The sequence below is a fragment of the Henckelia pumila genome, chromosome 2, assembly GCF_033568475.1.
Source record: "Henckelia pumila isolate YLH828 chromosome 2, ASM3356847v2, whole genome shotgun sequence".
Taxonomy (NCBI): domain Eukaryota; kingdom Viridiplantae; phylum Streptophyta; class Magnoliopsida; order Lamiales; family Gesneriaceae; genus Henckelia; species Henckelia pumila.
The window spans coordinates 147,582,214-147,607,017 of record NC_133121.1 but is presented as its reverse complement, the minus strand read 5'-3'; the positions used below and the strand labels follow the sequence as shown (position 1 = coordinate 147,607,017).

The following is a 24,804-nucleotide window of genomic DNA, read 5'->3' as shown; positions in this document are numbered from 1 at the left end:
TAAGCTTCCAAGGCTTAACAATATTATCACATACAAACAAAATAACTTTGCATGGCTAGCTTAGTTAAAATACTATATCAACTGGTACTTATATAGCTCCATTCCAGGCACGAATGCTAGTATATACTATATATATATATATAAAGCACGAATTATATAATATATATAGTCCAAAGTGATGGCAACAATATATAAATGATCACAAGCATTAAACAATATTCTCTATTTGCAAAAGTACTAATGGTAAACTCCAATTAAACAACTAATTGGGAATATCTATTTTTTTTTAAAAAAGGAGCAATTTTGAGGTTCTTTTGAAGCATATATCTTTCTTCAAAAAGTTTCTTTTATAATTAGCATGTTTTAGGCATCAAAGCAGTGAAAAGCCCACTGTCTTTCTAATGTTCCCAGTTCCACTTCGTGCTGCTATTTTTTTTTCTATAAATAGAGCTTCAAAACGGCTCAAAATTCAAGCAACCTTCAACTCCAAACCAGATCACAATCTCAGTCACTTGGGATTGCATGATCTGATTCTCTTTCAACATCACATTTCACAAAATATCAAAACAAAAAAAAGGGTTTTTAATTTATAAACTTAATTTCCAGTTTGTTGTACTCATGGAGAAGGTGTTGAAACTTGCATCCGAAAAGGGCATCTTGATCTTCAGCAAAAGCACATGCTGCCTTTGCTATGCAGTTCAGATGCTTTTCCAAGATCTCGGGGCAAAGTACCACGTGCATAACATCGACCATGACCCCGAAGGGAAAGAAATAGAGAAGGCCTTGCTGAGGATGGGCTACAACGGCCCCGTGCCGGCCGTTTTCATAGGAGGAAAGCTGGTGGGATCAACCAATGAGGTTATGTCCCTCCATCTGAGCGGCTCCTTGATGCCCCTCCTCAAGCCCTATAGGGGTTAGCCGTCGTCCTGTTATTCGCATTCCACATTTTGTTATTCAGTCCGATGACATATATTCAAGAATTAAATATATATATATGCAAGGTGCATGGGAACTGAATAACATATATAGTTTGTGGGGGCGAAAAAATAAATTAGTAGTTATTATGTTATTATTGTTGATTATTAGAATGTATCAAGTGGCTGAATTAGTATTGTTAGATATGAAGAATAAGATTTGCTAGCTCAAGTATTGTTAGCTAGGTTCATTGATTAATGTAGCTAGCTAGCTCTATCATGTGTAATTTGATTATTCTAATTAACTAGCTTGTATCAGTGTACTGAAGCTGTGTTGAATTTGTAAAGCAATGTGTTGTACTTGCGTTTCATGATTAAAATAAATATATATTATGCAGTTTAGGGTATCTAATAAATTCATACGTACATCATTGGTCATGTGTTGGGATGACCAAATCGTATGTATATATAATTGGGTGATAAAAAAAAAAAATACCTTATACATAAGCTAAATTTATGTGATACATATAGTAAAAAGTATTTGAAATAAAAACTATTGAAAAATGATTAATTGATACATGGACTATTAAAAATAACTTAATTGATATATGATTCAACTGAAAAAATCAATTTTATCCTAAAGATCTTTTAAATCCAACTATTATTATTAAATTCAATAATTAGATACACATTTTATTTATCAATATTATAGAATTTTAGTTATATATTAAAATTATGACTCAATAAATAAATATTATCTACAGTTAAAATATTATTTAATATATATTTATAAAATATTATAATAAATACATTGTCGCTAGACCCCGCTAGTATTTTTGTCGGATGATCGAAACAACTCTAATCACTATTTTAGGTTTTTAAATTTGGTATTGATCCATTAGAATTCGGAAAAGTGTTCATGAACATAAAATTTGTAAATCATGAGAAATTCCAAATTTTCTAGAAAAAAACGATTTGAAGATGTAATGAAAGAATTCGGAGCATTGACATAATTATACGTGAATCTCACTTATTGTTATTTTTTTTAAAAAAAACATGGTTAATTTTATTATTTCGTGGTTTTTGGAGTTGTACTTTAATTTAAATATAAAAACATATTTATTTCATTATATTTTTTCCAACACATTAAAAAAATATTTTTAACAGTGTTTATAATTTATTTATTGACTTTTAATTTATTGATTTCTGATTAATTAATTATAATATAATAATATATTTCGCACGCGATGCGTGCATATGTAAAAATTATTTGTGTCAATTAATTTTCAAAGATAATTAATATGATGAATTAAATATTCAAAAATTTAGATACACACATGCATAAAATTTTTTGTGATAGTTAATTTCAGAAAAATATAATACATCAAATATTCAAAAGTTTATATAAATATACAATAATATTTAGTAATTTAAAATTTTAAAAATTAAATAAGATATTACAATTATAGATAAATTACAAATAAGTTTTTTTTTCGACAAAACAAATAATTTAATTACTCTAAGCTTTTTGACCTTATTAATATATTGTATGTATAGACTATAGATGAAGTACAATTATAATATTCATTTAGAAATAAAAGTTTTACTTTAATATAGTGCGGATATACAGAGAAAAAAGTTTACAGAGATGTGTTTTCATTATGAAAATTTGGTCTTTAGAAAAATAAATTATATTTCTAACATTTTTGAAGTAAAAGTTTTATTTTATCTTCAAGTATTATATTTTCAAACAAATTTACAACAAAGGAAGAGATATCACATAGTTAACAACAATTAATTGGCAATAAATGAAATTTTATTATTCATGATGCATATAATATAAAATTTAATATAAAGCGTGTGCGATTATTTTGTTAATTAATGAATATTATTTACTAACAACGTATAAAATGGCTAACGGACAAGCGGCGTCAAGCATCGCCGAATCCTCCCTCGTTCTCTCTCGATTCTGATTTCATCAATCTCCGGCGACTGTTCGGAGCACCGGCAGAGATTAATCTGTTGTATCCTCTCCGATCTCTCGTCAAATGGCGTATTGATCACGTGTGTTTTCAATATTCCTTTTTCTATGCTTTTTTTTATTTTTATTTTGTCGGTCGAAGGAATTTGGATTCGAATCTTTAGGTATTGGGAAAATCATGGATTTTAGCGAAATTTCGGTTTATTAGTTCAATTTTAAGGAAAACTTTTGTTTTTGGTGGGGAAATTCTATGAAGTCGGTTTAAAATATCTTTTGAGTGAAAAAGATTTATCATTTCCTCTATTCCCTTTTCACTCATTTGCTGACTAAGTGAATGTATGCAATCGAAATTTCTTGTTATTTAACTATTAACTTTGTGGTATTGGAATGGTCTCCACAGACTAGTGTAAATGCCCTTTAGGTATTGCGAAATAAATTGCAAGTCTATAGCATGTACAATATAATGCACGCAGTCTTGAGTATAAATTCCCTATCCAGTCTGTTTATAGCAATCAGCCAGTTTCTGTTTCTTGTGGTGGTTTTTCGTATTTAGGTTCACGGATTCGTAGTTGGTAATATTGAGAATAAGCGTTTTGATCTTTTCTTAGTAGAGTGCTATGGGAAAAAATAATTTGATGTCTAATGTGATAGTGGAGCTGATTTTTTTTCCAAACACCTGTCTCGGTCATTGATTTTAACTAGTAAACTACTAAAATGACTCCAGAAACATTGGCATTTAAAAAAAAAGGGTGTACTAGTACATTTGCGTATGCGATTTCTAGAGGCCAGTACGGCTTGTTTCGTTTACATAATACCAAACTGCTTTCAAAAAGCTCGGAATTATGTGTTCTCCAAAGATCGAATGCCATGAAATTTGTTTGTCTATGTTTTTTCCCCTCGATCAATGTATCCTAATCATTTTTTAATACGGACGAAGTTTACTATGAAAATTTTCTGTGCAGAAATAATAATGTGTGATTCAAAGGTTTCTTTGAGGTTTTCTTGATTGGAGAATCTGTTGGATAGTATAAAGTGGTTACTGGCTTTTCTTTATAGTGAGTTAAATGTTCTATTGTTGTCGCATTCTCTTGAAGTTCTTTGTGTATTGACAAAGGTATGAAAATTTTAGTTTACATATTTTGTATGTATAGTCATTTGTTGTCATTATATGTCCAAAATTTATTTATCATCATTTTATTTTGAGCAATGTTGATGGTTACTCAGTGAGTTTGAAATAACTGTTAGGTGAATTGCGGTGCATCTAACTCTCTGGACTGACCAATCGATTCTACCTGAGGGATATCATGGCTGAAGGAAATAAGCAGCTTGAACTTAAGTTCAGAATTTTTGATGGGACGGATATTGGTCATGGAACCTACTCACAGTCCATTACTGCTGCTACTCTTAAACAGAGACTTCTTTCTCAGTGGCCTCGAGGTTGTCCTTCGTCCTCTGCACACATGCACACAAAAACTTTTGTACTTTATAAACATGATCATTATTAGGATGTGGTAGTGACAATTCATTGCTTACAATTATATATTGTGTTACTATTTCTCAGTTTCAACAATTGATGTGGGTTATATTACTGTTTCATTCAAGGGCTTGATATTGTGTTTTTATTTATTCTTAGAAAAGCTAAATGCTATAATTGTTATGGTTTTGCAGCGTTTATTTTGCTGAATGATCATGATTTATTTCTCTGGCTTTTGGTATTCATTAAGTACGATTGTGCCTGAGTTGAGGCTTCAATAGACTAATTCACTTTCATCAGTGATGGACAAAATGATTTATTCAAAAACATTTATCTGCTAGAGATTAAATTCCTCAGGAAAGAGATGGATACTGCTGAACTCTTAAAAGTAAAACAGTGTCAATATCTCCATTTGTTCATACGGTTGAATTTCCAGCTGGTGTATTCTGAATTTGCAGCTGACTTGCACTGTTGAAGTTAATTCGTTGAATATCTTAGAACCTTCGTGATTATCAATCAATTTTCAACCTTCTGCATTTGTAGATAAATCTATCGTACCCAAGTCAGTGAATGATATGAAACTAATATATGCTGGAAAATTTTTGGAGAACGGAAAGACACTGGCTGAGTCTAAAGTACTGGTTGGTGACCTTACTGGAGGTGTCATTACTATGCATGTGGTTGTACAGCCTTCCATAACCAAGCGAAGGATAGGTAAAACTAGCCATTCTTGTTTTATTCTTTGGATGACAGAAAAGTTCCTATATGGGTTGAGTTCGAGCCACCCTCTTCTAAAATTTCCGTGTTTTTCGGTTGTGATGCAGATAAAAAGCAGGCGAAGAAACAGAAACAAGGCTCGTGTTCTTGCACGATTATGTGAGCCTACAAGGCTTGATACTTCTTGTGCTGATAAGGCCAACTTCTCACATATCTTACGTTCTTGGCTACTCGTCCGCTGTATCATATGAGTGAATTAGTCTCTAGAATATGTACAGTTGTCTTTATACTTGTAATTTATTTTGGTTGATCGACAATGTATGGGTTTCTCCTTCCATGTCTTCATTGAACCTTGTCATCCTTTTAATACTTGAATCATAAATATACATATTAGCATTCCAAGCACAAACTATGAGTTTACTTATTTTTAATTAATAGTAAAATTAAACATTGTAGTAAAATAAAATGTAAAATGATGACCCCACCGTTGTCGTGAAAAAATAAAATTTTATCATAAATTGAGCTCTCCAATATTAGTTTAAGGTTGGATAGATCTATGTTAGGTGTATAAAGATCTATGTTAGGTGTATAAACGATTTGTTCTAGTACTTTTTGTTTAGTGTCTGGACGGTCAAAATGGGTGGTCCACCCCACCTCGCCTTAGTCGGATGGTGCAGGCCGGTTCATTAATTTGAGGTGATTCTATGCTACACCGGGTAAGATACATTTTTTTTGTGTGTTTTTATTAAAATGTTTGTGCGAACATCTTGTTGAAAAAAAATCATGTGGACCCCGCCTGTATTTTTTTTGTCATTTAGCGTGATATTTTTTGTCATTTAGGGAGATATTTGCGCGAACATTTAAAAAAAAAATTAAAAAGTGTTTCATCCGGTGTAGCATAGAATCTACACATAGAATCACCCATTAATTTGGTGGGTTGAGATATCTCAATCCAATCTAACCGTCAAAAATTATTAACATAAAATAAAAATTAAAATAACAACCATGTTGATATTTAATAATTTATATATCTATATTATTATTATATAATAATGCATCAATTTTGTAGAGTTTAGAGTAACAATCTTAGCCATTTTAATGGATCAATAAAAATACACATTTTTTAATTCAATAAATTATGTTAAAAATCCGTACATGAAAATTATTTCGTGCGTGATTTGCTATTAATTATTATGTTTAGCCAAATGATCCAACAATTAATATAAGGGCAACTTGGAAATAGGTACCCAAGCCAAACAAAAGTTTGAGTTTAGTACCTAGAGTTGCATTTTCCAAAAATGCCCTTGTCGTTATTTTAATCATTTTAATTTCTTGATTTATCAAATGTGGAATCAGATTCTGATTCACTTGATTCATCAAGATAATAAATATTTTCATCGTCGGATGAAAATTCAATTGTTTCTACTGGATAGAATCCAATAGTATATATTTCTTCAAAAAGTTTAACTTTATTTTTCTTTTCGTTTCGTTTTGGACATTCATTCACATAATGTCCTTCTTCGTTGCACAACCAACATGTGCAATTCTTTCCTTTACCCTTTGGGCAAGGTGGTTTTTTGTTATCAAATTTTTATAATATTTTATTTTATAAGGTTTTCTGAAGAAATTCCTTTTAAATTTCTTTTTCTTATAGGGAATAAATTTTCTATTAAAAGATTTATAAGGTTTATTAAATTTATTCTGTTTCTGTCATTTTAAATGTTTGTGTAACATGTTTGTTTTGCAACCGTATTCCTTTACTGTGAATTCCATTTTGTCACAATAAAGTTTATTGTTTTGTTTGTAAGATCTGGATATTCTTTTATTTAATGTTACTTCATGACATTTTTTTGTTATAACATCTTTAATGAATTTAATAGCTCCTCCTAATGTTTTGGCATAAACGCTAGTTAAGAATTCATCTTTACTATATTGGTATATTAGATATTTTATTAAAAATACTTAATTTATAATGTTCTTTTTTATCAGCATCTATTAACTCATAATAGTTTGTTTCATAATCACATATAAATTCTTCTAGATAACATAAATTGCATAGTTTAATATTATCTAGAATAAAAATTGCTCTATTTTGTTCTATGTTCTTAGCTACCAGATGAGCATCATTATTAAAAACTCCTAAAAATTCTTGATACAAGGCATCAACAAATAGTTCAAAATATCGATGTCCTGTCATTCCTTGTGGTAGATTAGTAATTACTAGGTTTTCAGCCCAAGTTATTACTGCTCCTACCAATGTCATTTTTATCATCCCATGAGTTAAAACTTGAATATTCTTATTTTTGTCTAATAATGGTGTTAATTGAATTTGTACTGATAGTTCATTTGTCCAATGATCTATCTTTGATTTTCTTTCTTTAGTTGTTGAATTACCTAAATCTAAAATATTTTGTTTCACAAATCCTGATGTTTTTGATTCTCTAAGAATGTCTCTAACATCTTTATAAGATCCAGAGTATTGGTCTCTGTTGTATTTAAATTCTTCATCATCTCTTCCACCACTACCTTCTACATTTGTTCGTAGATTTAATTGTGGTCTAGAATCATCTTCAGACTCTGATTTTGAAATATCCATATCTCTGTATTGTTCTGATCCCTGATGTGCATGATATAATTCTTCTGTATTTACTCCTATTTGTCCAGATTCAGATGAGTCTGTTTCACTAAACATCTCCATACTTATGTTTGTCATAACTAAGGGGATTTCTATACCATGATTCAATTTTGAATGGTGGTTCTTCTTCCATTTTCCTTTTTTCTTTATCTATTGGAAGAACTTTCTTAAGATAGTTTAATATTTCATTACTATGTCTTTCTTATTCAATTATTAATCTAGTCGTTGCTAAATCAATATATTCTTTGAAATTCTTCTCTAATTCTTGTATTGATAGATTGATCTTATTGATATTATTTTCTAAATCTCCTAGATCTTTTTTTAATTTTATTAAGGACGTCATTGCGATGAGGTTGATTCATTAACAATAGCTTGTTTAATTTTAAGAATATTTTGATTCATGGTTCCAATCTTTTCAAGAATATCTTCATCATTTCTAGCAAATGATAATGATCTTCTTGGTACAGACTGTTTTGTGATTTGGAGGTCATCTGAACTCCATCTTTTATAGGGATTTATTTCTTCAATAAATGCTTTTCGAGGGTGTTCAATTCTTGTAATATTTTCAAACATTCTTTCAACATAAATAGTTGGTTTTATTGAAATTATTCCTGTTTGAGAATTATTACTTATTGCTAAACCGACAACATAGTTTATATTGATCGGATGGTTTCCTGTTAACATAAGATTATTTCTATAAAAGTAATAATTTAATGTTAAAACGTCATTTATGTTTTTATCAAAAAGAGATATATTGTATTGTAGATAAATACAAAATTTCATCTTTTTGTAACATAAGTTTCCTTCAATTTTTTCAAGGATAGAATCCTCAAAATTACGTATCCTTTTGTCACGAACTGTGATTTCAATTGGTGTATCTATTCCTTCTCGATAGTGAGCTGATACTATTATTTGATTCCTCCAATGTGAACATATTTCAGTTCAGAGTATTAGACCTTGATTCGTTATTTATTTTACAAGATCGTTCTTTTGTACGAATCGAATAATAAATTAAATTTTTTCTGGGATTTGAAATCTTGCTTAATATTCCTGGTTGGTCTATTAGATTTGTTTTTGAATTAGAAAACCCTGTTTTTTGTATCTCAGCAAACTTATTCTGATTAAATATAATATTCAAATTATACTCTTGGTTCTCTTCAGATTCATCAATCTGACTATTATGATTTGGAATTGTTACTTCTGTCATTTTAACAGATTATATAACTTCTTAATTTTTTTAAGACTATTAAAAGCCTTTTTGTTGAATTTATCTGTTTTAATAAATTCTGAAAATCTTCGAAACTATTAATTGAAGATTGACAATTTTTAAGATGTTTCAAATTGTTTTCACAATTTTCTATATCAAAATTTATATTTTGATAATATAAATTAAAGATATTCATTTTCGTATTTTCATACATTTTCCATTTAGTAAAAATTGTTACTTTTATTATTTTATTTTTGTTGATCGGATTTCGATAATAAAGTTTGTTCTTATTCATAACATATTGTTATATCTTCAATTTCATCGTTTTCAGAAATTTGAATTATCATTTTCCAGTTGCTTAAAAATGTTCTTTTTTATGATTTTTGAAATAAAAGGTTTGGAGATCTTTTATTTTATTCCATAATTGATCTGTTTGACGTAAATCTTTTAGTAAGATTATTTTATCAAATAAATTTTTAATCTCAATATCTAAAGTTAATTCAGGCATTAATAATCTGCTTTAATTAACCGCTTTGATACCAGGTTGCGGAATTCTTCAAATTCTTATGAATTTTCTCATTCATGGCTTTACAGATCTGATTCATTTATAACAGATAAATGTTTTCAGATTAGTTTGGTTCCATTCATGGGTTATAATTACAACTTTTAGTTGATAAATTGATTCGAATATGGTTAAATCAGAAGTATTTAAACGATATTCATGAAATGTATCATATTCATGATCATCTTCTATTTCAAACCAGTTTTTTATTAATCTTCCATTTCTTATGAAAGATGATGACATGATTAACGTATTTTGAATATTTCTTTGAATTAAGGGCTGCAGGAGATTTAGGAAGGTTACCTTGTTTGAATGAATCTTGGTTTTGAGCAGAAGCCAAATCCTTGCTTTTCCTTAACGATCACTTGATCAACTGGTACTTGCTCTATGGATCTCCAGGTTTACTCTAACCATGAATCTTCAATGGTTGGTTTCCAACCTTATCCTCCTTACGCCCTGCTTGTTTAGTTATTAGCCATAAGGCTTATTTTTGTTTCTGATTTTATGTTTTTTAGTTTTTGATAGTTTTCATACGTCTTGTATTGAACCAGATTGTAAGAAACTTAAGAAGAGAGAGATACTCAAATTTTGCTTCTTCTTTACAGCACAAAACATCTCCTTTTATAGGCGTGGAGAAACGCATACATAATAAAAGAAAAGAGGGGGACCACCCGACACTACATAATGGAAAACAACTCATTTTACATCTGAGTGGATGCCTTTAACATGTGGTGTGGTCCACGATTTCATTTGTTTTTACATTGTGTCACTTTCTGAATCACTAGTACATTCGGACCATTTCTTTATTGGTTTGTCTTCTTTGACAGCTGCTTCTTCTGTCTGAATAGTTTGGCAATGTCCATATTTGTGAGTGAAAATCATTGTTCTTAGTCTTTGACATAGCATTTGTTGGGTTTCTCGGGTCATGTCAACTCTTGCTTCATAGATTGGAGCTTCGAATTGAGCTAACATGGCTTGTTCTTTCTTTTGGATTGTCTCCTTGTGTCCAGTGGTTAATAAAATTTTACTGGTTGCAAAATTTATTTTAACCTTTCAGTTTCCATCAATCTTTCTTGTCTTTGAGATCATGTCAATCAATGTCTTTATTCTTATCTCAGGAAGTGTTGAGATATCCATTACTGGTTTCTCTTCATTTGATCCTTCGAATAAGAACTTGTCTTTTTGTTTTCGACATTGAATATATACCATTGGTTGATAGAATTTGTTATCATCTCAATCTGGAAGGGTTGAGTGAATACTCAATGTTAATACTGGATCGTCCTTAAAGACTGCTTTCTTGAACTAGATGATACTATTTCTCAACTGATATAGAAATAGTTCTATTTCTTGATTGTTGGGACTGACTTCCAATCCACTTAATAATCCATTTGAAAAGAATCTTGCGACTTCATGCGTTGGAGCACCTTGCAGTGTTCTTGATCTTGATATGCTCTGTGTGTCACAAGTTTGTAGCCAAGATTCTGCAGATGGTTTGGCTATTCTTAAATAGTTTAGTGTTTCAAAGAATTCAGTCTTGAGTTTTTCTGAAAAATTTGTTTTTTCAAAAATTGGTTTTTGTGGTCGCAGATTGATCATCTTCTTTCTCTTGCTTCAAGGGCACTTTTAAATGTCCTTTCTTTTTTTTTTTTTTCATTTTTCTCGGTGTTGGCTATGACCACCGGTTCTTTCTTCTTTTCTTTTTCTTGGTTATTAGTGTTGGCTGTGACCACTGACTATTTTTCATTCATCTCCATTATTTTGTTAAATGGAGTTATTAACTTGATTGAAGTTTTTGGTGAGGATGATGATGATGATGTTGTTATCTTTTCTTTAATCCTCTGAATTTTTCCTTTTATATTCTTTTTTCTTTGTTGAAGAATCTGAATTTTTTCATCTATGTCAATCAATTATTCTTCTAATTGATTTAAATGTTCCATTCTGCACAATAAAACATATATATATATAAATGGTTAGAAATTTAACTCTTTTTCGTGAGTAACTCGGATAGTTTTATTATGCATATCATTGCATTTATGAAATTCTTTTGCAAGAATTGAATCAATCTTCATAAATGAGATTGATTGTCTTTACTCATAGAGTAATTCATGTTTCTGAATGTAAATCTCATTTTCATCAATTTATATTTTCCATGCTTTCTGAGGCATGTTCGGATGACTGAAAGTCATAAAATAATTCATGTCTCTGAATATAAATCTCATTTCATCAATTTATATTCTCCATGCTTTCTAAGGCATGTTCGGATGACTCGTGGTCATTTTTTGGATCACTTAGGATCTCTTTTGTTATTCTGTTACTACGGATAGTATAATTTGGATGAAGTTCTCTGGTTAATGCGTCGGGTAATGAATTATCCGTTCCTTTGACATGTTGGATCTCGAACTGATAATGGTTCAATTCCAATTGCCATCTAATTAGTCTTGCTGCATTTTTTTCTGCATTTATTGATATTTTCCTTGTCTTGAAATATATTAAATTCATATTATCTGTTCTTACTAAAAATGGTTTAGGAATAAGATAAATTTCATAAGTCCTAATTGTGAATAAAGCTAATAATTCTTTTTCATTTGAATGATAATTTAATTGTGAACCTTGAAAAGTTCCTGATGTATAATTGCATAATTCTTCATTATTTCTAGTAGCTATTTTAGTAAGTTCTTCTAAAATTTTTTCTCCTGTATAAGCTTTTAAACATGCTCCCCAGTATTCATCTGAAGCATCTGTTTCAATTATTATTATATATTTATTGGAAGGAAAATATAACTCAGGAAGATTACTAATTATTTTTTTTAATAGTATCTATATAATTAGTATCTTCTTTAGACCATTTCCACTTGTAGTCTTGTTTAAGTTTTACCTGAAGATGTTTTCTGATTTCTGCAAGTTTCTTAATGTAATTTCCAGAATAAGTTAATAATCCTAAAATTATTCTTAATTGATCTTTATCCTTGATTTCACTAGGAAAATCGTGAATTTTCTTAAGTATATGCTGTTGTAAAACAATGTTTTCCATCTTCTATTTGTAATCCTAAATAATTTATTTTTGTTTTAAACAATTGTGCTTTCTTTTCAGAAAGTATAATTCCATCTTTATGACAAATATCTAATACTGTCATGAGGTCTTTATAATGTTGATCTAGTGTTTTTGAATAAATTAATATGTCATCTATATAAACACAACAAAAATCTACATATGATTTAAAAGATTCATCCATATATCTTTAAAAGATACCTGGTGCTTGTTTAAGTCCGAAAGGTAATACAGTCCATTGATACTGTCCTTTTGGACAACTGAATGATGTAAGTAATTGTGTTTGTGGTTCTAGCTGAATTTGCCAGAATCCTGATTTACAATCTAAACTGGAGAAATATTTCATTCCTCCTATATAAGATAGTAAATCATTCTTGTTTGGGATGTAATATCCATCCATAATTGTTGCATTATTCATTTTTCAATAATCAATTACCATTCTTTTCTTATCAGTGTCTTTCTTACTGACATAAAAGGCTGGTGAAGAGTGTGGACTCTTGCTTGGGATGATTATCTTAAGTTTTAGTAATTCTTGAACCTTTTTTTTGAATATTTTTACATCATCCATGTTGCATCTTCTTGGTGCTTCACGGATTGTGATATTAGGGTCTTTAAGTTTTATTGAAGCAATGAATTGTTTTCTTTTCTTAATTTTGTCCTTAGGATTTTGAGAACAAATATCATGAAATTTCTTCATGATTTCTTTTTCATGATTAATTGTTAAAATATTTTCTATTTTTAGTTCTATTGGATTTATATTTCGTTTATGAAAATTCTTTGTAAATCCTTCATTTTCTACACGAAATGCTGTTCGTATTTTAGGAATATAAATCATTGATGATCCTTTGTTTAAAGTGTTGGAAAAACGTGTTCAGATCAATTAAGAATTGATACCCGGTGCAGCAGAAGTTTAAAAATTTTTATTTTTCTATATGGAACGATTCCATATCATGGGTATCAAAACTTTACGATTAAATAATGCAAGTAAAAATAAAATCACAATTAAATTTTTACCTCTTCAAGCAACGGCTTGATTATGGACACCAACAGAATTTAATCTGCTCTTCTTGTATATCCCGGGAACCGATGGCTTCACGATCAATCTCCGGAATAAGGTCCACGAACAGAAAACAGAAACCCTCTGATTGATTGCACTAGAAATCAATCAGATGTTTATCGATGAGAATAAACAGATTTGATCTGCTAATTCAGAAAGTGATTTTTCGGAAAAATCACAGACCGAATTTTCTCAAAAGGGAGAAGGGAATTTTCGAAAAATCCCTTAGAAATATTTTATGTAGTGTTCGAAAATTGCAAGGAGGAATTAGTGAGAATTTCGAACCCTACATATGTATATATATATATAATTTCTAGACTAGATTAAGTTATAATTATATTAGGACTCTAACTCCTTAGGGCCCATAATCCATAACTTAAGCCCAACAAGCCAAGCCCGTTATTATAGAAATTAATATAAAATTCATCATGACTCCGATTGATAAACCGATTTCACCAATGTGTACAGAAACCATTTCTGCACCTTTTAAAGTCAAGATAATTTTTCTGAATCCGAATTCAGTGATTTCCAAAAATGTTCATCCCTATGTCATTTTAGGAAATTCCACTCCCTTTTAGTTAAGAAGTCCAACTTCTCTTTCATTAAATTTAACTCTTTAAATTTAACTATCTCAACGAGATTTAGTAATCCATTACTTGTGTGACCCTCAATGGTTCAGGGATACAGCTAGCCGTGGGCTCACAACTTCTTGTGACTCGGAACAATAATTTCCGACTTGCCCAATGAATCATGGTAAGAGCGTCTAGCAACATCGCCCCATGATTCCCTAGGTATCACTGAAAGTGCCTGCAAGAACCAGTAGATTTTGGTTAGCGTACAGTACGGTCCCTTCATCCATATATCCCGATCGAATCAACAACCATTGGTGCATCGAGAGTCGTTTGAGATTCAATAACTATGCATTACATCTTGGAGATCAAATAGTGACATCGCATATGTTACTAGGAAAACCGAGTAACCTAAAACACATCATGTACTTTGGCCAGAGATTCGTCATACTAATATCTCCTCAGATCGTATAGGATATCCACACTCGCAAGTATGTGGTGAATCCTTGACAACAAAGCATCGACTCCTATATGTGTCGTAACTGTACCCAATCCTGACACCTGATGACCCCAATAGAGTCGGTAAATGAGTCAAAGTACAGTACTAGCATATAGAGTCTCAATGATGTTTCGAATAGTAAGGACTAATGGTGTACAACCAAAACCACGAACTTTATCCACTCGATAAGTGATAACCACTTGAAAAGTCCGAATAGGGTAGTTCGATCATTCATCATATGAATATCCATTTGCATGATTTGAACATCTCCATGTCCATTACCAATGAAACGTGGTACTTGGCATCACAAATGCTAGTCTCAATCTCGAGCGATCCTTATCCTTATTAGCGGACGGCTCAATTGAATAGGAACTATTTAGAATATACAGTGACTATAAGATGTGTTTCATAATAGTGATCTCTCTTTATTCACTATCTCATCTTACTTACACTATAGTATATTCAAGGTCTTTATCAAAACAACAATAGTATATCACAATATAAAAATATGAAGAAAGACAAAGAAAATTCCATTAATGAATGTAAATTATATTAAACAAAGATTGTTTATACATAGAGTCATAAAAGCCCTTAGCCACAAGTTGGCTAACCGGGCATCCACTCTTTCAATCTCCCACTTGCCCTAAAGCCAACTAGTCACACTACGCAATCTCATTGCTTCGCGATGTTTGTCAAACAATGGTCCTAGCAAGGGCTTAGTAAGTGGATCAGCGATATTGTCTGTAGAGGCCACTCTCTCGACAGTGATGTCTCGTCTTTCCACAATCTCCCGAATGATATGGTATTTCCTCAGTACATGTTTGGATCTTTGATGAGACCTTGGTTCCTTTGTCTGAGCAACGGCACCAGTGTTGTCGCAGTACACCGGAACTGGACCAATAGCTTCAGGAATTACGCCCAACTCTTGGACGAAATTCCTCATCCAAACGGCCTCTTTAGCAGCAGCTGATGTTGCAATGTATTCTGCCCTAGTGGTGGAATCCGCTGTGGTGTCTTGCTTGAAACTCTTCCAAGAGACAGCACCGTCATTGAGCATGAATACAAATCCAGAGGTTGACTTCGAGTCATCCACGTCGCTTTGGAAGCTAGAGTCGGTATAGCCTTCCAATTTCAATTCTCTTCCTCCATAAACCATGAATATATTCTTAGTCCTTCTCAAGTACTTAAGAATATCCTTCACGGCTTTTCAATGCATTTGACCGGGGTTGGCCTGATATCTGCTTGTGACACTCAGAGCAAAGGCTACATTCGGTCTGGTAGATATCATCCCATACATAACACTACCTATGGCTGACGCATATGGTATGTGTGTCATTTTCTCTATCTCTTCGTCAGTCTTGGGACACATGGACTTGGATAGAGAAACTCCATGACACATAGGTAGATGTCCTCTCTTGGACTCATCCATAGAAAATCTTTTCAATATGGTGTCGATGTAGGTTGCTTGAGTGAGTCCTATCATTCTCTTAGATCTATCTCTATAGATCTGTATCCCTAGAATATAGGATGCCTCACCCAAATCCTTCATCCAGAATCTACCTGATAACCATATCTTCATTGACTGCAACATCCCTACATCATTCCCAATGAGTAGGATGTCATCAACATAAAGCACTAAGAACGTCACCGTATCCTTAACTACTTTCTTGTACACGCACGGTTCCTTCGGGTTTTTGATGAAACCAAAGTCCTTTATTGTTTCATCAAATTTCTGGTTCCAACTTCTTGATGCTTGTTTGAGACCATAAATTGATCTCGGAAGCTTGCATACCTTATGCTCGCTTCCCATGGATGTGAATCCCTCGGGTTGCATCATATAGATTTCTTCCTTAATGTTTCCATTAAGAAATGCAGTCTTCACATCCATTTGTCATATCTCATAGTCATACCATACTGCTATGGCAATAAGGATTCTTATGGACTTGAACATTGCGACTGGTGAAAAGGTTTCATCATAGTCAACTTCTTATCTTTGAGTATAACCTTTTGCTACCAATCGTGCCTTGTATGCAAGTACCTTACCATCAGGCCCACGTTTTCTCTTGTAGATCCATTTACACCCTATTGAAACAATTCCATCGGGAGGATCTACTAAAGACCAAACTTGGTTTGTATGCATCGAGTCTATTTCCGACTGCATAGCTTCAAGCCATAAATTAGAATCCGCATCAGAAATTGCTTCCTTGAAGTTTCTTGGATCACATCAAATGTCGGGTTCACTTTGATCTCCTTCAAGAAGAAGACCATATCGAATAGGAGGTCTAGAAGTCCTCTCGGATCTCCTAGATATAGGCGTGTCCGTTGAAGGTTCTTGAGGTGTGTGGTCGTTATTTTGTATCTCGGGTTCTTCTCGAATTTCTTCTCGTTCCATCATCTTTTCTTTCTTATCTAATAAGAACTCCTTCTCCATGAAGGTGGCATTCCTCGAAACAAACACTTTTGTCTCATAAGGATGATAGAAATAATATCCGATTGAATTCTTCGGATATCCTACAAAATAACATAAGGTGGATCGACTATCCAACTTATCTCCCACTGTCTGCTTCACGTAAGCAGGACATCCCCAAATCCTTAAGTACGAATACTTAGGAGCTTTGCCATTCCATAACTCGTATGGAGTTTTATCTACTTCTTTAGTGTGGACATTGTTCAACAACAATACCGCCGTTTCAAGCGCATAGCCCCAAAACGAAAGTGGGAGCTCAGTAAAGCTCATCATAGATCGAACCATTTCCAACAAAGTTCGATTGCGACGCTTCGAGACACCATTCAGCTGAGGTGTCATAGGAGGAGTCCACTGAGAGAGAATCACATTCTCTTTTAGATAGCTCAAAAATTCGGTACTTAAGTATTCTCCACCTCGATCCGATCAAAGTGCTTTAATACTTCTACCTTGTTTGTTTTCTACTTCAGCCTTGAATTCTTTGAACTTTTCAAATGATTCAGACTTATATTTCATTAAATATAAATACCCATACCTCGAATAATCATCAGTAAAGGTAATGAAGTAGGTGTGACCAAATTTAGTACCGATATTAAATGATTCGCAAACATCTGTATGGATCAAATCTAACAAATTTTGACTACGCTCAAGCTTTTTCTTTGAAAGGAGATTTAGTCATTTTTCCTTTTAGGCAGGACTCACAAGTAGGTAGAGAGTTAATATCAGACATATCAAACATGCCCTCTCCCACTAGCTTGTCCATCCTTCTTGAGGAAATATGACCTAGCCTAGCATGTCAAAGGTTTGCCGGGTTTTGACTATCATTTTTCCTTTTATTTGTTGTTACCGGTTTATCAACATAATTAATTGGAACGTCTTTTAATTTTAAGTTATATAGATCGTTTTCAAGTTGTCCATTTCCAATCAAACATTCATTCTTGTAAATATTGCAAATCTCATTTACAAAATTACAAGAAAAATCATCTCTATCAAGCATAGAAACAGAAATAATGTTTTTAACTAAATCTGGCACAAATAAAACATCTCTCAAAAATAACTTAAAATTGTTCTGCAAAACTAAATAAACGCCTCCCACTGCTTTGGCTTCAACTCTGGAACCATTTCTGAGCCTTAGCTGGGTCTCACCCATCCTAAGCTTATGACTTCTTGTCATCACCTGCAAATCATTGCAAATGTGAGATCCACATCCGGTATCCAATACCCAAGAAGTAGTATTAAGTGAAACATTTATTTCAATGTAAAACATACCCTTTGCAGTTCGCAACTGCTCGAGGTATTCCTTGCAGTTACGTTTCCAATGATCGGGTTTCTTGCAGTGATGGCAAACATCTCCAGATATGTTCACGTTTGAAGCTTTTGTCTTGGCCTTATTTGTGGTAAAATTTTCTTGGGTGGGGCAGAACGTTTCTTACCCTTTCCACTTGGCCCCTTCTTGGAGTAAGAAGAGGAGCCAACCAAGAGTACCGGTTTATTCTTCTTTAATGTGGCCTCATAAGACACAAGCATATTGACCATCTCTTCAAGGGTGACCTCTATCTTGTTCATATTGAAGTTCACCACAAATCCGTCAAACGACGAAGGAAGGGAAAGAAGTAACAAGTCCATGTTTAGTTCATGCTCCAAAGTCAAATCGAGTGTTACCAATTTTTCAATGAGCCCAATCATGTGTACCCCATGCTCACGGACCGAAGTCTCATCTCGCATGCGGCATGTCATGAGCTTTTTGACGGTGGCATACCTCTCCGACCTTGACTGAGCTCCAAAAAATTCCTTGAGGTGCATGTGTATGTCAGCAGCATTCACGGCATCCTCAAATCTCCTTTGGAGTTCATCAGACATTGAAGCTTGCATATAGCATTTAGCCTTGATATCATGGTCCCACCATTGATCAAGTTTTGCCAATTCTTCCGGACTTATATTAGCCGGTGCTTCCTTTGGATGATTCTTTTCTAACACGTAGAAAATTTTCTCCGAGTTTAGAACAATCTTTAATTTACGGAACCATTCCGTATAGTTTGCGCCAGTCAATTTGTTTTGTTCGAGAATTGATTATAGTGGATTGCGCGAATTCATTGTAATGAAATACTGAAAAGAAACAGACAATAATCAGTGATTGTTTAATTAATTTACTAAGACATAAAATATGGCGAAATTTAATTTTATGAATTTCACTCCCACTATTTTAACGATTTCACTACCCTCTAGTGAAAACGGGAAACTCCTTTCCTTAGTGGGAACATGGAGTCCAATTGACAAATCATAGTCCCGAATAATATCAGCCAACCATAATTTTCAAAAGGTAGAGCCCAATTACTTCCAAAGTAACCCCCATGTTTTTACCTCATGTCCAATAAGGGCCCAATAATATGACGCCGTTTATTGTGATATGTCAAGATAACCCATCAATATTAAGTTGTGATGGACGGTCGCCATGTGGATCCACCAATAATATGAGCCAATCCCATGGGAGTTCCACCCAACTTACAACATGTGTCGATCCAATGTACAGCTTTCCGACGAACGGGCCCCCCCAATAATATGAGCCGGACCGTATCCGCGGGTAGCATCTCATACATTTATCGTTGATGGAAGGTAGGAACATTTAAACAATATTTAAATTTCCTTTTATAAATCTTGATATCAATTTTAAATCATATTTAAAATGAGGGATTTTAATTTTTTGAAAATTTGTCTCATCATGCAATTTATGTATGCTTGCGGGATTCATACAATTTAGTCTAAACATGCATACATCAATAATATCATATATTATTTAAGGATGATCGATCTCATTATCTAATCGACCCGTGGCTGCCAATCATGAGTCTAAGTCCAATCCTAGGTGATATGCAAGTATGCAATGCAATCCTATTACATTGAGCTTCCATTTACATTTTTTCGGTCTTTATCGTCTGATGGGCCCACCATTGTCTTCAAATCTTTATCTCCCACTAAGTCTCTTCAAATTTACAATAAATTTCGATGACAAGTAGGGGATACATATTTAAGGGATGGAAACGGGCCATAAACCAAGCCCACTTTTTATTACAAATGACAATTCAAATTGGGCTATAAACCAAGCCCATTAATAAAACCCAACAACAATAAAACCAAATGTAAATAACCTAACATACACCTACAAACTTGGTCATGGCAATCGATCATCCTTATATCCAATAATTAATTTAATAATTAAATAATTGGATAACATGCAATGACATCATATTTAAAAAGATAAAATAAAATTTTATCTTATCCTTTCATAAGATCATATCTTATCATCAATTGTACCAAAATAATTGATTTTATAAAATCTAATTTAACGGATAAAATTTATAAATTTTCCAAAAATTCAAATTTATCCAAAAATCAATTTTAAAAATTTCGGACTCAAACAATTTGATCCGATGCCTCGTGGACCAATCAAAAACAATTTTCGATCGGACCAAAAACTAAAATTCCAAAATATTAAAATTTTAATTAAAAAATCAATTTTAATTTTTCCCGGGCTACCCGGGACAATCCCGGGCAGCCCGCGCCCCAAAATGGGGGCCTGGGCAGGGCAGCCCGTCGCTGCCCGCTGGGGTCGCTGCCCCGGGCAGCGACAATCGATTAATTTAATCGTTTGATCTGAGAGCAACCTGGCTCTGATACCACTGTTGGAAAAACGTGTTCAGATCAATTAAGAATTGATATCCGGTGCAGTGGAAGTTTAAAATTTTTATTTTTCTATATGGAACGATTCCATATCATGGGTATCAAAACTTTACGATTAAATTATGCAAGTAAAAATAAAATCACAATTAAATTTTTACCTCTTCAAGCAACGGCTTGATTATGGACACCAACAGAATTTAATCTGCTCTTCTTGTATATCCCGGGAACCGATGGCTTCACGATCAATATCCGAAATAAGGTCCACGAATAGAAAACAGAAACCCTCTGATTGATTGCACTAGAAATCAATCAGATGTTTATCGATGAGAATAAACAGATTTGATCTGCTAATTCAGAAAGTGATTTTTCGAAAAAATCACAGACCGAATTTTCTCAAAAGGGAGAAGGGAATTTTCGAAAAATCCCTTAGAAATATTTTATGTAGTGTTCGAAAATTGCAAGGAGGAATTAGTGAGAATTTCGAACCCTACATATGTATATATATATAATTTCTAGACTAGATTAAGTTATAATTATGTTAGGACTCTAACTCTTTAGGGCCCATAATCCATAACTTAAGCCCAACAAGCCAAGCCCGTTATTATAGAAATTAATATAAAATTCATCATGACTCCGATTGATAAACCGATTTCATCAATGTGTACAAAAACCATTTCTGCACCTTTTAAAGTCAAGATAATTTTTCTGAATCCGAATTCAGTGATTTCCAAAAATGCTCATCCCTATGTCATTTTAGGAAATTCCACTCCCTTTTAGTTAAGAAGTCCAACTTCTCTTTCATTAAATTTAACTCTTTAAATTTAACTATCTCAACGGGGTTTAGTAATCCATTACTTGTGTAACCCTCAATGGTTCAGGGATACAGCTAGCCGTGGGCTCACAACTCCTTGTGACTCGGAACAATAATTTCCGACTTGCCCAACGAATCATGGTAAGAGCGTCTAGCAACATCGCCCCATGATTTCCTAGGTCTCACTGATAGTGCCTGCAAGAACCAGTAGATTTTGGTTAGCGTACAGTACGGTCCATTCATCCATATATCTCGATCGAATCAACAACCATTGGTGCATCGAGAGTCGTTCGAGATTCGATAACTATGCATTACATCTTGGAGATCAAATAGTGACATCGCATGTGTTACTAGGAAAACCGAGTAACCTAAAACACATCATGTACACTGGCCAGAGATTCGTCACACTAATATCTCCTCATATCGCATAGGATATCCACACTCGCAAGTATGTGGTGAATCCTTGACAACAAAGCATCGACTCCTATATGTGTCATAACTGTACCCAATCCCGACACCTGATGACCCCAATAGAGTCGGTAAACGAGTCAAAGTACAGTACTAGCATATAGAGTCTCAATGATGTTTCAAGTAGTAAGGACTAATGGTGTACAACCAAAACCACGGACTTTATCCACTCGATAAGTGATAACCACTTGGAAAGTCCGAATAGGATAGTTCGATCATTCATCATATGAATATCCATTTGCATGATTTGAACATCTCCATGTCCATTACCAATGAAACGTGGTACTTGACATCACAAATGCTAGTCTAAATCTCGAGCGATCCTTATCCTTATTAGCGGACGACTCAATTGACTAGGAACTGTTTAGAATACAGTGACTATAAGATGTGTTTCATAATAGTGATCTCTCTTTATTCACTATCTCATCTTACTTACACTATAGTATATTTAAGGTCTTTATCAAAACAACAATAGTATATCACAATATAACAATATGAAGAAAGACAAAGAAAATGCCATTAATGAATGTAAATTATATTAAACAAAGATTGTTTATACATAGAATCATAAAAGCCCTTAGCCACAAGTTGGCTAACCGGGCACCCACTCTTTCATAAATTTATGTAATTTTCAAATTGTGTAAAGGGAAGATATTCTCTTAAAAAGTTATTTCCTATTATAATGTCCATTCCTGATTCTATTTGATATATAATGTGTATTAAAAATTTTGTTTCTTCTATTTCTATTTTTAATTTTTCTGCTATTGTATTAAGCATGATTATTGATCCATCTCCTATTCGAACTTTTAATCCTTTTTCGTATTTCTTTCAATAATGAGTTGGGAGTATGTGTTTACTTGCTAGACATATACTTGCTCCTGTATCAACATAAGCATGTATATGATATAGTTTATGTTCTTTGATTTTAATTTGAATTTTTATATAAATACTATTTGGATTTGTTTTGTTTTTAGTATCCATTATCTCACTTTTTTTTTAGTGATTTATTAGGATTTTTAATAGATAAGGGTAGAATTGGTATTTTTAAACAAAATTTTCTCTCTCTCCAGGGAGTAGAAAATAAGTTTTAATGGGTTAGGTATTTAAATGTAAGATAAAAATAGGTTTGGGTATGAATTTATAATTTATCCTTAATATAACTTAATATGATTATCATAACAAATTAAACTATAAAATTTACCCAACAAAAATCTAAACTATTATTCAAAAGAGTAAGTTTTATGAGTAATATTTTCTTTATGAATTTTTTTTTCATTATTAAAAAAATATTATTTAATAATTAATAAAAATTTAGGATGGATGGAGACAATCGATTTTTATAATAATAATTAATAAAATTTTAGTTTTTTAATAAATATAAGCAGATCAACTGGTCCGAACCCAATATTCGAATAGGCTACCATCTTGATCCGCCTTCAACAGGTTTATAAAATTGTTACTCAATCTGTATTTTTTTCAATATCAGGTTTGGTCAACCCGACGAATTAAACTCAAATTAACGATTCCAATAATAATATTTATATCGTCTCTAAAGAAAGCTGTCTTTCATTTTATATCATGTTGTTATTTAGGGGTGTTCATTCGGTTAAAACCGTCCGAACCGAACCGCTTTTTCAGTTAAACCGGTTTTTTGATTCTCCGACACCCCAAACCGAAAATCGAATCGAATGGAGCGGTTCGGTTCGGTTTTAAACCAAAATAATTTTGGTTTTTCAGTTAACTGTTTTTTTTTTTTTGAAAATTCTGTTGATGACTTGATGAATTAATTTCTCGAAAAGTGAACAATCGATTATAATTTGAGTCACATACATATATGTGATTAACATTTAAATTAATTTATAAAAATAATGTAATATATAAAGCAAATACGTGTATATATAATATAATAAAATAACTTCATTAATTTTTAATTATTTCTATTTGAAAAAACAATATTCGTTTTTTAAGAAAAAAATCAATATTTTTTAAAATCATTAAATGATTAAATTAATATATTTTTCAAATTGAATTCACAAATATACATGACTTGAATTGTGGTAATTAGATAAATAATTAAATCAATTATGTTTTTTTTTTTTAAAAAAAAGAACGAATTATCAATTATGACTTTTGTTTTTTCAGTTTTTCCACAAAATTAATTTTTTGAGCTCACATTGATGTACTTATAAATTGATTAGTAATGAAATTCAAATACAAAAAAAAAAAAAAAAAAAAAACGGTTTTTCGGTTCGGTTCGGTTCGGTTCGGTTCGGTTAACCGCATGAAAAAACGGAACCGAAAATCGAAAATCCGAAAATCCGAAAACCGAATTTTCGATTCGGATTCGAATCGGGAGTTATCAGAACCGTGAACACCCGAGTATAAAATATATATATATATATATATATATATATATATATAGTTTTGCTATGTTGCCCACCTCCCGTGTCCACCTCCATGTCCACTTATGAGGTGACAATCATCCAATGGATGAGATGAATCATATACAAATGGTTCATCCAATAGATGAGTGCCACCTCATAGGTGGGCACGGGAGGTGGACAGCATAGCAAAACTCTATATATATATATATATATATATATATATATATATATATATATGCACGATTACAATTTTATTTCATAAAAATGATAATAAATTATTGTTAATATAAAATCGCATCCTTCCAAAACTAGCGCTTATCACAAAAGCTATTCTG

At 32.3% G+C, this 24,804-nt stretch overlaps 2 protein-coding genes across 4 annotated transcripts; both read left to right on the top strand.

The window, feature by feature from the left end:
• Positions 1–490: 490 nt before the first annotated feature.
• On the top strand, positions 491–1,340 carry LOC140884847 (monothiol glutaredoxin-S11-like). Its single transcript, XM_073291727.1, has one exon. It carries the CDS (start codon positions 619–621, stop codon positions 916–918), a length of 300 nt encoding a protein of 99 aa, XP_073147828.1. The 5' UTR covers positions 491–618; the 3' UTR covers positions 919–1,340.
• Positions 1,341–2,817: 1,477 nt separating this feature from the next.
• LOC140883045 (membrane-anchored ubiquitin-fold protein 3-like) lies at positions 2,818–5,495 on the top strand. Of its 3 annotated transcripts, XM_073289345.1 has the most exons (5): positions 2,818–2,978; positions 3,858–4,009; positions 4,141–4,332; positions 4,913–5,083; positions 5,194–5,495. In XM_073289345.1, exons 3-5 carry the CDS (start codon positions 4,200–4,202, stop codon positions 5,247–5,249), a joined length of 360 nt encoding a protein of 119 aa, XP_073145446.1. In that variant the 5' UTR covers positions 2,818–2,978; positions 3,858–4,009; positions 4,141–4,199; the 3' UTR covers positions 5,250–5,495. The 3 variants fall into 3 exon arrangements, with proteins under 3 accessions (XP_073145446.1, XP_073145445.1, XP_073145447.1); XM_073289344.1 differs by lacking the exon at positions 3,858–4,009; XM_073289346.1 differs by lacking the exon at positions 3,858–4,009 and having other exon boundaries at positions 4,120–4,332.
• Positions 5,496–24,804: the final 19,309 nt, after the last annotated feature.

What these genes read in the sequence shown, in the direction of transcription:
- LOC140883045 (XM_073289344.1), top strand. Translation starts at nt 4,200, where the DNA reads ATGGCTGAAGGAAATAAGCAGCTTGAACTTAAGTTCAGAATTTTTGAT. An exon ending in TCTTTCTCAGTGGCCTCGAG is followed by an intron (nt 4,333 to 4,912) that starts GTTGTCCTTCGT and finishes CTGCATTTGTAG; the next exon opens with ATAAATCTATCGTACCCAAG. An exon ending in CATAACCAAGCGAAGGATAG is followed by an intron (nt 5,084 to 5,193) that starts GTAAAACTAGCC and finishes GTTGTGATGCAG; the next exon opens with ATAAAAAGCAGGCGAAGAAA.
- LOC140884847 (XM_073291727.1), top strand. Translation starts at nt 619, where the DNA reads ATGGAGAAGGTGTTGAAACTTGCATCCGAAAAGGGCATCTTGATCTTC.